The sequence below is a fragment of the Saccopteryx leptura genome, chromosome 1 (assembly GCF_036850995.1).
Source record: "Saccopteryx leptura isolate mSacLep1 chromosome 1, mSacLep1_pri_phased_curated, whole genome shotgun sequence".
NCBI classification, from domain to species: domain Eukaryota; kingdom Metazoa; phylum Chordata; class Mammalia; order Chiroptera; family Emballonuridae; genus Saccopteryx; species Saccopteryx leptura.
The window spans coordinates 215451037-215464230 of record NC_089503.1 but is presented as its reverse complement, the minus strand read 5'-3'; the positions used below and the strand labels follow the sequence as shown (position 1 = coordinate 215464230).

The window sequence follows — 13194 nt, the reverse complement described above, 5'->3', positions numbered from 1 at the left end:
CCAGTTGACTTGTTTCAAGAATATTGGATACATACGTTTTATTTTCTTGTCGCCTCAAATCAGTCAGGGAAACCTAGCAGCTATAAGAAAACCTCCCACGCCCCACCCCACCCCCACCCCCGCCTCAAAGAAAAAAACTTACCAGTATACACAAATAAGACATTGCATATGCTCCCAGGGTCCGGAAAATGAGAAGGTTAGGGTAAAGAGGAAGTATTGTGTTTCTGAAAAAAGTATAACAAAAATTTTAAGAACCACGACCCAGACACTATGGGAGGGTAAGGGGGCGGCTTCTGTTAGCTACAAAGTCTGGGGATGGGGTAGGGCGCTTTCTTTCCGCCGAATGACAGCTGGAGTAATGGCTGCAGCCCCAGCGTGGGGGTGGGGGGGGGCGAGGCCGAGTGGGGGGGGGCAGTAATTACCAGCCAGGCTCACCCGCCTCCCTACTTTAGAGCGAACGCATTCTCTTTGCGCGTCCAGCTGCGCGCTCGTCTTGCTGCTCGGCCTCGGGGCATTTTGGAGCTTGAATGGGGGTGGGAAAGTGTGTGCTAGAGGACTTTAAATCGAGGTTCCTGAAAGGATTCTGAACTAGAATGTCCCCAAGGTCCCAACCTTGGGGGACTGTGGAGCAAAGGAAGGCTGAGCAGAGACTTCTTCAACGCCCGGCAGCCCCCAACCACTGGGTTCACGTTAAGGACTTGGCATAGAGGGGGCGAGGGCGATGCCAAAGGTGGTAGCCGCCCGAGGAACGAACGGTGATCCATCAGATCTGGCTGCACAAGACTGAAACGCTTCCAAGCGGCTTGAAGGGAAAGCGAGGCCAAGTCCCAGCCTACTCCCACCGTCTTCCTGCCGGCCTATGAAAGCGCAAACCCTCAGAAGGCGCACAAGCTCCCTCGGGCCCCAGAACCCTGAAGTTCAGGGATCCGTGCTGGAAACGACAGAGAGGAGGGGCGAAGGGTAGGGGCTAGATTCTCCACCTCCTCCCACCGCCTCCCTCCCGCAGGCTGGAAGCTTCATGTAGCCTGGGATTTTTTTCAGAATAATTGATGGGTCCAGTTCTCCAGAGCTTTCCCAGCGAGAGCGCGGAGGACCGCGCTAGAATTTAAATAGACGTGATTAGTAAAATACAAGGGGGCGATGCGCCGGGGCCTCTCGTTCTCGCGGGTTCCTGGCTGCGCGCCTGGCAAGGCGCCTGCTCCCCCAGGCTCTAGGGGCCACGCGGGGCCAGCAAGAGCTCATCCAGCTCCGGTGGGCGGCTGCGCTCCCTACCCCCCAACGCTATGGACGCCAACCTTCAGCCCCTCCACACCAGCTTGCACCCCGACCTGGAGCAGAGGGGAGGTGGGGCTAGCAGGCAAGCCCAAGGCCAGCGGGTGCAAAGTGGTGAAGGGGGTGCAAGGGTCTGGCGACCGGAAGCACTAGCCTTGAAAAGCGAGGAAAACCTCTCAGCGATCGCTGCCCCGCGCCCCGCTTGTCACACGGCTCCCTCTCCACCCTAACCCGTAGTCGCCTCTACTGGCAACCGAACCAATGCAGCCAGGGCCTCGGAACCCACAGCGCCCCTTCACTTACCCAAAGCGCTAAGAAGGTCTCCTCCACAAAGAAGTGACCTAGGCTGAAGGAAAGCTTCGCCTTTGCTCTTTCTAACGTCCCTATCACATCGATTTGTTCCTGAAAAGGGGGCTGTGCATTCTTATAACATCTACAGCCAATTAATATTGCATTAACTCTATTAAAAGAAGAAGGGGAAAAAAAAAAACAACAAAAGCACCAGAATACTGCACCCTATCAAAGCCATCTATTATTCACGGAAATGTAATTGGAGACCCAAGATATGTGTGTTATGGGCCAATGGAGGAAAACAGAGTCGTGACAATATTTCAGAAAGGAAGGGGATCGGAGGGTATCTAATATTTAATTTCAAATCTGTGGTTTTCTAATTCGAGATTAAAAGCAGTCACGTCTTTGAAGCCAGACAGTTGGTATAAATGTACAGTTAAAATATTCTATTCCACAGTCCCTAGACAGAGCTCTCTGCTGGTCCCAGGCTTCATTAAATTTTTATTATCATCCCAGACTAGAGCAGGGAATGAGCAGAAAGACTGTCCATCTAATTGCAATTGATAAAAAAAAAAGGCTTTTAGATTTCCCCCCTCATTTTAATATATTACCAGCCGTTTTCTTCCCGGGTCCAGTCCCCCCAGCTCTGTGATACATATAATCACTTTAACATACAGATACATTTTCTACTTTCCAACAGGCACCCAGCTTGACTGTCTTCTCTGCCCTTTAAAAAAGCCGGAGGGAGAGGGGGAGAGGGTGTTGGTGGGAGTGAAGGGAGACAGGATACTGGAGGCTGGTTTCAGAAAGTAATGCTATATGAAAAAAAAGGTGACATCAGCTCTTGAAGCATCTGTCGAAAGATCAACGAGAGACAACATTTGCACTAAGCTGGTTCTTCCTGTGGCAAGATGAAAGCACACTGTTACCCAAACAAAACAAACAGGTTATTAGACTGGGCTGCACTTTTCGACAGCCTTACCATGGTGAGGGATGAAAGCAGAGTAACATTTTCATTTTATTTCTTTCTTTCTCACTCACTCCCCATCACACACACACACACACACACACACACACACATCTATAGTCTACAGTTCTTTTGGTGTGACAGATTAGCAGCACAGGAAGTGCAAACATGTTTCTGAGGGGTGTGTGTGTGTGTGTGTGTGTGTGTGTGTGTGTGTTCAGAAAGCCGGTTTCAGCAAGGGTGCTTTAAATTTTTCTGAAACTGGTGTAAATAAAGCTTTTCATCTCCAGGCATTTAAAGGACGGAATAAAACCCACAGTTTGCTTTCTGAGCAGCTTCCTATTATCACATTGCCACTTAATTTTATTTCTATTCTCTCCAAGTTAAATAGAAAGACTGGCTCACAAGGGAGCTGCCATGTGCCTACAGACTGGGGACGTCAAGCAGAGAGACTCGCTGTGCAAAGTTAATTTCAATTCCCGAGGAGGATTTCACATTCCGGCTGGCTCTGACCCACAGTAATTAGCTGAGATAACTAATGATTACTTACTTATTCCTTGTAATTATCTGGATTTAATAATTTGCTGTGTAATTTATTAATTCACCCATAATAGCCTTTCAGTTCTGGGAATGGCTCCCTTAAAGGGGCAAAGCAGGAAAAATTTAGTGATTTTTTTTTCTCATTGCCATAAATCTTTCTCCTGACAAACGGAGACTTCAGGAGCATTTCTATCATCATAATCATCCAGAACCTTTGTCTTCCTTTTGTCTTATCAGGATACCAACCCAACTTTTTTTCCTTCTATTGCAGCCCTTCCTTCCAACTAGAAGCCCAACTGGAAACTTAATTGCAGTTTTGAGTTCTAGTGTGGACCATTTGCCTAGAGACATAAACTGTTTTAACCAAATAATTGAAACGATGGATTTCTAAACTTACAGTCATGGCCTCCCTAGAAAAAATTGAGCTTCATTTATTAAAAAATAAAATGCCTTTTAAAATCAAGTAAAAATGTTAATGCTATTTTCACTATCAAGAGCTTCCCTAATAGATACATCAAAAGTAACTGAATCATTTTAATTTGAAATAAAGCATTTTTACCAACCCAATTTTAATTCCCTTTGTAAATAGAGTCATATGTTCTTGGTAGTGAAAAGAGTTATGTTTTGTTATTTATTTAAAATATATTTTATTGAAAAATAGGAGAGTATTACATTGAATTTAAATCTTATTTTATTTCTTTTTGCACATTTCCACTTTATTCCCAAGCCATATGTCAATGAAAATTAATCTGATAAAAGAGTTGACCAACTGATCTAATGTCAAATAGCCAAAGGAAACTGCATTTTTCCAGATAATATTATAATCTAATTGATGGAGAGAGTACTTAGATATCAACCAGGATTTACATGATCTTTGCTGTTCCTCATTGATTCCATTCCAGCTTAGATTTAGATAATCACATTGAACAAAAAGATTGGTTCATTTGCCTTTAGAGAAGTTTAAGAAATAAAAATAAACTACATAGTTCTGAAAGGTCAAATTCAGGATACCAGATATGCTGCTAATATATAAAATATCTCTTTCCAATAAAACAGTAATTGTGAACCTTGAAGAAATAAAATTAGAACATGAGTTATGAATACCAGTGGATTTGATTGCTGTTTCAAAGATCTTCAGCCTCAACTTGCTATTTATCAATGTGAGTATTTTGAAAGTCAATACCAAATGGATATTTCTCAACAATTTATACATGATTCAGTTTACTCTTACCTTTAATTTCTTCTTTAAGATCAATCCTCTCCGAAACTCTGGTTTGTTTTAGTATGTCTCTGCAACTTTCATTAATAAAAACTTTGAGTATATTCCTTTCTAAAATTCTATTTTTCCCATAAAACAAACACATTTTAGTAGGCTTAAATAATGAATATAATTTCATCTTGTAGACAAAAAAAGTTTTTTTTTAAAAAAATCATCCTTATAATAACAGAGAAGATGAATGTAAAATGTGATAGTTTTAAAAGTCCAGGAACATGGGAGACATAGAACACTTGGTGAATTTGGGGAGAAAAACAAGCTTTCACTCTGAACTGCTTAAGTAAACAGATGCTGTTATGTTACTTACCTCATAAAATCTTGAACAAACTTGCATATGGGCCATGCCAGCTAGCATGTACTTCAAAAAGCACTAAAAAGGCCACCTATTTTACTTCTGTTCAACACATTTTTCAATTGATACTACTTCCATGGGATTTCTCACTTTATTTGAAGTGGTCATATTTGTAGAAAGAAACTAGCACGTGTTTCCCCCCAACTGACTCCCTTTTCTCTCTCAATGCACACACCCTAGACCCTTAGATAACAGCCACGTATGGGAAAGATAATTTTTATACTAGATTAGCAAGCCTGATTTGCTACACATTTAACCTATTTAATTTATTTTCCCCACTTTGGAGAAAGTACGCAAGCAGAAAGTTCTCTAGGTAGCTAGAACTGCTTGGTCAAACGTGTTGGAGTAGGACTGGGTCATGTGGTTACTATCCGTGGTGCTGAAACAAGTACCCAGTACAGTATAGTGAGACTGGAGGCTGGCTGTTTGAAAAGACTGTCAAGAAAACAATCTAAGAACAGAGAGTGAAATAGAAAAAGGGATTTTCAACCTCCAAAATACAGGAATAAATTTAACCATCAATATCACTATAACTAAATTCACAATTCTTTCTTTTTAATCCCTACAACTTTGTTTTCTTAGGCTTCTATGCAATACATCTGATTACTTCCAAATAGACACATGGACTTGGCTTCTTCAAATGCCTTCTTATTTCAATTATAGGAAAACAAATCCTTCTACCTAGTATCCATCCAACTTTTACAACTTTTTGTTACTTCAGAAAGTCACAATCAGTTTTCCAACAACATTTAACACCAATTTGAGTCACTGTAACAATTTTCATTGACTCATAGGATATTTCCTAACTTCATTCTCAAAATAAAAAAAAACATCCCGGACAGATCCATATTAGAAGGGTCACAGCTCAGGTCAGCAGAATTACCCCTAGAGGATGGCCTCCTTCCTTACTCTTGTTGGACCTATACATTAGTATGATCTTCTCACCATTAATAATGCAAATGTCCAAACTAGAGCTTTCCTGGAAAAAAGAAAACTTGAAACCCTAATATGTTGCTCAATTTTTATAGGAAGTCTGAAAATTATTAAAATGGGTAAGGAGTTGTCTTTAAAGTAGGATCACCAGAAGAAAAGTCTGTGTATCAAATGTGCAAAATTTCTTTGTGCCAGATCACTAATAAATAGCTTCTAGCAACTCTAGTATCTGTGTAAGTCTTAGAAAGAGGACAATAATTTGCCCTTTCTAACCACCCAGGATTTCTTTTCCTCAACCCCGTTCTGTCTATCGCAGAATGTGAGTTTCCTTAAAGGAGAGAGGGAGACTTTACTTTCTGCTCCAGCTTTGGTGCACTTCTCTACAGAACTGGTGACTAAGCTGAGAACTATGGTGGGCCAGCCCTTATGCCTCCACCAGGGTGTTCTACTCTCCCAACTGGGTCTAGATTCTTGCCACACCCAGTGTGCCAGTGCTGCTGAAAACTGAAATGAGTTTCTTCCTTCTTTTTACCCATGCAACACCTTTGCTCACAAAGATTCTCTTTTATTGCAGATCTAGGAAAAGGACTCCAAGGGAGATGTTTAGAACCAAATATCATGATCTCAATTGAGCAAAAACAAAAACAAACAAAAGAAAAAAACCAAAGCACCCTGTGAGATGAGCTCTATTAGAAGGCCATTAAAACCCTATTATTTTATACTTTCCTAGAGAAACACCCTCTCCTAAATCCAAGTCAGACTCTGATAACAACCACTCCATAATAAACTATCAAAATGTGTTTTTGTTTTAAAAATCAAAATAATTCCAATGTAAATGAGTTGAAACAACATCACATTTTAAAAGCCATTTAATTTTAATAGCGTATTTTAATGAAAAAAGCAGCATACTTTGCCAATAAAACATTAAAATCATCTCTTCAATGAAAGACAGTCAAACAACACCAAAAATAATACATTACCATAGTAAATAAACCATCTATTAACAAAAACAAGAAACCAGAGCATATACAGAACTCAAGACTTCTGAGAACCTCAAATGGCACAGCAATACAGCAAAATTTGTAAGAATATATCTATATGTGCATCAGTTTGAATGAAATATTTACAATACATAAGGTACCAGTCATCATGTACCTAATTTTTTTGTTGTTCCAAAAGAATTCTACCAAACAATGTGAATTTACAAGCAGTGCACTGTCTTTCTTATAGTTCAAATTAGTTTTTCTACAAACAAACCTCCAAAAGGAAAAACTGAAGGAATCCTGCAAATGTCAAAATGTAGTCAACAAAGCAATTGAAAACTAGAAGATTGAAATACCTTGGTGAAATCTTAGAATCTGGAAGAACAAACACCAAGTGGCTAATGCATCTAAAGCTAGAAAATGATGCATTATAGTCATGCTTCCAACTGCTTCACTTCTCTTCCATTAGAGGTGAGTGTGTGTGTGTGTGTGTGTGTGTGTGTGTGTAGAAGGATGAGTGAAAGCACTTGTGCAGCATGGGGACAATGTGGGAATCCCCATTAAATATGTAACGAAGTAAACAATACTTTGGACAGTGAATCAGGTCTACACAAATATAAGACATCCATTACTGAGTGTCAACTCACAAATAAGAACACGACCAGTAAAAACAAAGGAAAAAACCTTCATTCAAAGTGAGAATATACAACTGGGCCAAAAGAAACACAGTATAAGAGGAAAGCTGTAAAAATTCAGTAAACTCATCAAACATAAACATTTTTTAACTTCACTAGCCATACATACATTTCCCCCATTTTTAAGACTAAAGAAGTTTAATTAATTAGAATGTGCACAAATTAAGTTGCTAGAGAGATAAATTAATAATTTACAGAGGGTTGTTCGGCAATAATCTAATAATAGCTTTCAAGATCAGTGAACACAGCAGGAGCAACTCCTTTCTTAAGCATTAACACTTCAGAGAAGGAAGAGGGGGTAAGAACCACAATAAAAATATATATATAATATACAGTGTAAATGCAGAAAAATCTGCCATCTTTTTTTAAAATTCAAAATACTTTAGAGATGTCTCTATCACATTAAGCATCAACTCTAATTTAAAGTTTCAGTCCTGAATCAATTTCTATTTCTGAAAAATAGCGGCAAAGTGAACTTTTAAACTTGAACAAGGGTGATGTCTTTAGGAATAAAAACAAATCTTACTTGATCATTCTGGGGCCTTTCAAAAGCCCGTCTCGTCTGCCTTCCCGCAAACAGCCAGCTCCAGACTTCCAGTGAAGAAGTCGAGGTGACTTTTCCGGGATGGGGTGGGATTAAAAGGGACAACTTTGCTACAATTTGAGAAATCCCTTCTTTTGGTTCCCTTTCCTTGGAGAAGTCGTTTCACACTCTCACCGGGCTTGGGGCTCGCTCGCTCTCCAATTCTCGCTTCCTCTGGATTCACATTTACTGGAATTATTTCTGGTCGCCAAAAGTGGAAAGAAAAGAGGCAGGGGAGAGAGAGAGAGAGAGAGAGAGAGAAGAGGGGGATGAGGAGGGGTTGTCCCTGGAGAGGCCAAGGGTCTCCTAAATGCCCGCGGAATATTTCATTCTTTTCTGTTTCTGCCTCTGGTTGCAGAACCAGACGCGCACCACGTTTTTCTTAAGGTCCAGCTTCTCCGCGATGGCGGCGATCTTCTCGGACGAGGGCCGCGGCTGGATGGCGAAGTAGGCTTCCAGCGAGCGCTTCTCCGGCGCCGCGATGGATGTGCGCTTGCGCTTCTTCTCCGCGCCGTTGAAGAGCTCGGGTTTGGTAAGCTTCTCGCGGTGGGACTTCTCGGCCTCCTCGAGCCACGCTTGCAAGATGGGTTTGAGCGCGATCATATTGTTGTGCGACAATGTGAGGGACTCGAACCTGCAGATGGTACTCTGGCTAAGCGAGCCCACGCCGGGGATCTTGAGGTTGGCCAGCGCGGAGCCCACATCGGCCTGGGTCACCCCGAGCTTGATGCGTCGCTGCTTGAAGCGCTCAGCGAATGCCTCCAGGTCCCGGGGGTCGGCGTCCACGTCGCTCATGCAGCCCATGTGTGAGGGCAGCCCGTGCGCGTGGGCCATGCTGAGCGCCGCTTGGTGCATGGGGTTCATGGTAGCCATGTGCGGTGCGTGAGCTGGCGTGGATACCACGGCCCCATCCGGGCCCGCCATGGCACCTAGGGCCAGCCCTGGACTCAGGTGCTCCAGCAGCTCTCCTTCAAGCGCTTGATGCGGCTGATGGTGGTGGTGGTGGTGGTGATGGTGGTGGTGGTGCGTGCCCGCCAGCGCGGACGGGTGCGAGATGGGCACCGACGATGAGGAGGCAGCCGACGTGCACGGGATGGTGTTCATGGTGTGGTAGGTGGCGTCCGGCTTGAAGGGGCTGTGGTGGGGCGGGTGGTGGTGGTGGCTCTTGCTCTGGGAAACGATGTCCACGGCCGCCAGAGCCTCAGCGCGGGCCAGCAGACTCTCATCCAGCCCGCCGAATATATTGCTCTGCAATTGCAAGTAAAATGCACACATTACGCTCAGCAGGGAATTGTGCGCGCTCTCTCCGGAAGCCCTGGCCCTTCGCTCCACACCGCTGCCGCGCCTACAACATTTCCAGAACCTTAAAATAATAATAATAATGAATAGTAATAATAACAATCCTGAAAATAGCAAGTGAGGAGAAGAAGCAGGAAGCCACCCAGAGAAGCTGAGAGTGCACGAGGAGGAGGAAAGTGAGCCCGCAAACACAACACAACACAACACGCGCACAGGCAACATCCCAGGTCATAAAAATTAATATGAAAGGAAAGGCCCGCTGAATACATAAGAGAGAGGGGGGAGGAAATTGGTTGGAGGTGTGGGGTGATTTGCTGTGCAGACATGAAAAAAACATCAAGCAGATAAAGGGGGCTGTCAAAATGTGCCTTTAAGCGGTGATTATGCAGAAATACATACGCACCGGTGGGGTTGGGAGACACGGTCTCCGCATCGCCTCGGAGCCTCCGCCGCTGCCGCCGCTGCTACCGCTGCTACTGGAGCTGCTGCTCCGGCCTCCACCGCCCCCGCCACCGCCTCCACCGCCGCCAGCATTGCTGGAGCTGCTAGGAGAACTGGCCGCGGGCGCCGCGGGCGCGGAGGAGCCGGGCGAGGCGCTGTGCAGTGCCGAGTACTTCGGCTCCACGTGCAGGCTGCCGCCGTGCGGCATGCTGAATGCCTGCTTGCTGTTCAGGGACATCATCATCATCTTCCCAGCCCGCCCGGGCGCTGGTCCGTAGCGCACGCACTGACCTCGGCTGTCGGGATCCTCCCGAGAAGTGCTGGGCGAGAGCCGGAGCGAGGAACGGCGGTGCAAAGTTGCGCTCACCCGCAGCCACTCCAAGCTCGGCGCGCCCTGCCCCGGCTACGCGTTCCTCCGCTGGCTCCCGCGTCCGTCTCAGCGGATGCTGGGCTCCGCTTGGCGCTGGCTGGCGACCTGGGCGCCCGCAACTGCCCCCGCGCCTGGCGGCCGCAGAGTTATACTCCCCTCTCCTCGCGCCTGCCCCCGCGCCCCCCGCCCGCCCGCCCTAGCGCGCCCCCCGCCCTCCCCTGCTGGGAAGCGTCGGCCTCTGCCGCTCGGATTCGAGCGTCGCCCCTTCTGCCTTTCTGCTCTCCCCGGCTCGGGCCCGCTCAGCTCTCCAGACACCCGCCTCCCGCGCCCCCGCTGTGCCCTCCACCACCCCTTCCTGTCTCCGCTCGCTCTCCGAGGTCACCGCCTCTTCCCGGAGACCTGCAGCTCTCACTTACCTTAGTGTTCCCACTCCACCCCACCCCACCCCACTGGCCAAGTCCACACTCCAGTCGCAGGGCAGTTTCTATTTAGGAATCGGCCTCAGCCCGTCCCGCTTCTTTCTCCCTGCCCCGCCTCTCAAGGACAAGAAACTCCTAAATAAAGTTGTGGGCCAAACCAACCTCGGGTGGGGTTTTCCCTAGACTCCTAGGACGGCCTGTTACCTGGCTGCCTCCCCCGCCTTCGGCTAACAGCTAAGTTCCAGGCCTCCGCCCCCACTGCCCCTCCCGGCAGCTCAGGTGACCGGGCTCCCAAGGTTCGGGTCACTGCGGAGGACGTAAACGCTACCGCCCGCAGGGTTCCTCCACGCCGCTCTGCGCTTCCTCCCGGCACGCGCTGCAGTTGGTGATAGGCTCCGCGCCCCCTCGGCCCGGCGGGTGCCTGGTGCCGAAGAGACATGGGGTCGACAGGACTGCAGGGCTTTCTCTCCCTCGGTTTCTCGCAGCTCTCAGCGGATTGGACGGCAGCGGAGCCCGTCCGGGTCGCCTGTGCGCATGCGACTCCCCCCGCCCCCCAGCCCGCCCTCTGTCCCCGTGTACTCCTCCAGCACCACCGCCGACACACACTCCTCTCTCTCCACCTTCTTTTCTCTTCCTCTGGATCTTTCTCCTCCTCCTCTTCCCCTTATCCAGTTCAGTGTGAGTTGGATCTTGGGCGGATCCACGGGCAAACCTGCCACTGGATTTATTATTCTTCATTAGCCACAATCAAAGGGGGAAGGGGCAACTGACAGGAGAGGCAGGGCCAAAGATCACAGAGCGCATGTGCTATTGAACCCCCCCCATACACACACACACACACACACACACACACACACACACACACACGCCTTCAGGGGCTGGCACAAGTCCCACTTATCTTCATTTCCACAGCGATAGCCTATTTTTAGCCAACAGTTTGCTCGCACTTTTGTCCGGTGGATAATACTTTTCTTAGAAGTGGATCCACACTGTTCTAGTTGTAAAAGAAGGAGACAACCTCTCCTACACACACGCGCGCGCGCGCGCACACACACACACACACACACACCGCTTTCCTCTCCTCTTTGCTGCGGTGTGTTTTCCCTACTTCCCTCGGCGTTGGGGGCTGCTGTCATTTCCCCAGGGCGCGGAAGGACAGGGGTGCAGATGAGGGTGAGAAGGCCCTGAGACCCGAACGCTGGAGCCCGCGGGTGGCACGACCCGGATGGGGGTGCCTGGGAGCAGGTGCAGACACTCGGTGCCTGGGGAAGGCGAGCAGGTGCGAGAGCAGGCGGCGGGCCTGAGAGGCGCTGGCGCGCCCTGGGACAAAAAAAAGAATGGGAAGGAACGTGGTGAAGGGGGGCGCCTCGAGTGGTCAGTACTCGAAAGCCCTGCGGCGGCAACGAGGAGGGAGCCGCCGGTTCACCCCTGACCTCAGCGGGGCAGGAAGGCAGGTTCAAATTGGGAGAATAGTCCTCGCTACTGGTCAGAGGACTGAGAAGACCTCAGCCAACTGCGCGCAACGGGCTCTGTCCATGGTCCTTAACCCCTTGCGCTACTCCCGGGTTTGCCTTTCTCCTCCCTTTTGTGGAGGAACGAGTACATAGTAAATAGCCGAAGGGGATTCCTACCAGCAGTGTTCCGGAGCTGAGCTAAGAAGCCTGGACTCGGGACTGAAGAGGGGGTGTTGACGAGAATGAATGTGGCTTGCGCTGGATGGTTCAAGTAAATGCTTAGGTGTTTAATTTCTATATCAACAACAGCCAGGGTAATTTTCAAGGAAATAAGAAAAATGACATTGTACAGCTCTCTCTGTCTCAAGCTTGGAGAAATGAAATAAATCAAAGTTAAAAGCTTGAGTATCATTTAATTATAGTGCGAATAGCGCTTTGAAAGAAGTAGAGCAACATCTCTAAACAAATTATGACTGAGCCAGGAAGGAATTATTAGATTGAAATTTCATTTAGGCTCAGGAGACACCGCGCTTCACTGTGTAATCTGCTATGCCTCATCTGATTTGTATGCTTAATTCAGCTTGACGAATTTATTAGTTTTCATAATAGTGAAAAAATTGAGCAGCACTATGGGCTAACGCATTGTATGTACTATAAATTGTATGTCATCGTGGAAAGGCTGAAGTCTATAGAATTTTTTTATTAATGCCAGCATAGGAGGAAGGATTTTCGTGCAAGCTTTGGAGAGGTTTACACCAAACTCCACTCTTGCTGTGTCTCGCTGGTCCATTAACATATTGTCATACTAATTAGACTACTTCGTCATTGATATAATTTCCAACTTCAAATTATGTTTTAATTAACAAGGGTTGTCCAATTTGCTTAATCTTCAAAAGGCTTTGGATGGTCTAATTAGTATAAACTGTCAAGTATCTCTAAAGCCTAATAAAAATCCATAAGCTATATAGGGATATTTTCTATCAGTTCTGTGTAAGGGCCACAAGGATCATGAGAATGCAGGAAGACAATGTCTTTATCTACCTAGTTGCTCCAGATTATAATACTAAGTGAATCACAAGAGAAACTTTTGGGTATTGCACCTCCTAAATAATCTGTTTATGTGTTTAAATAAAGGCAAAAGAATATCAAAGAGACTCAACACTCCCGCCCCCAAAAATCCAATTTGAAAATGAGTAAAGGGCCTGAATAGACACTTCTTTAAAGAGGACATATAGATGGTCAAAGGACATGTAAAAAGATGCTCAGTGTCACTAATCATCAGAGAAATGCAAATTAAAACCAAATGAGATACCACTTTA

General features: G+C 46.4%; 1 protein-coding gene across 1 annotated transcript; it reads right to left on the bottom strand.

The window, feature by feature from the left end:
• Positions 1-6641: 6641 nt before the first annotated feature.
• Positions 6642-10082, bottom strand: POU4F2 (POU class 4 homeobox 2). Its single transcript, XM_066360918.1, has 2 exons — positions 9595-10082; positions 6642-9140 (listed from the first exon to the last, which is right to left on the bottom strand). The coding sequence occupies exons 1-2, from the start codon at positions 9877-9879 to the stop codon at positions 8199-8201; spliced, it is 1227 nt and encodes a 408-aa protein (XP_066217015.1). The 5' UTR covers positions 9880-10082; the 3' UTR covers positions 6642-8198.
• Positions 10083-13194: the final 3112 nt, after the last annotated feature.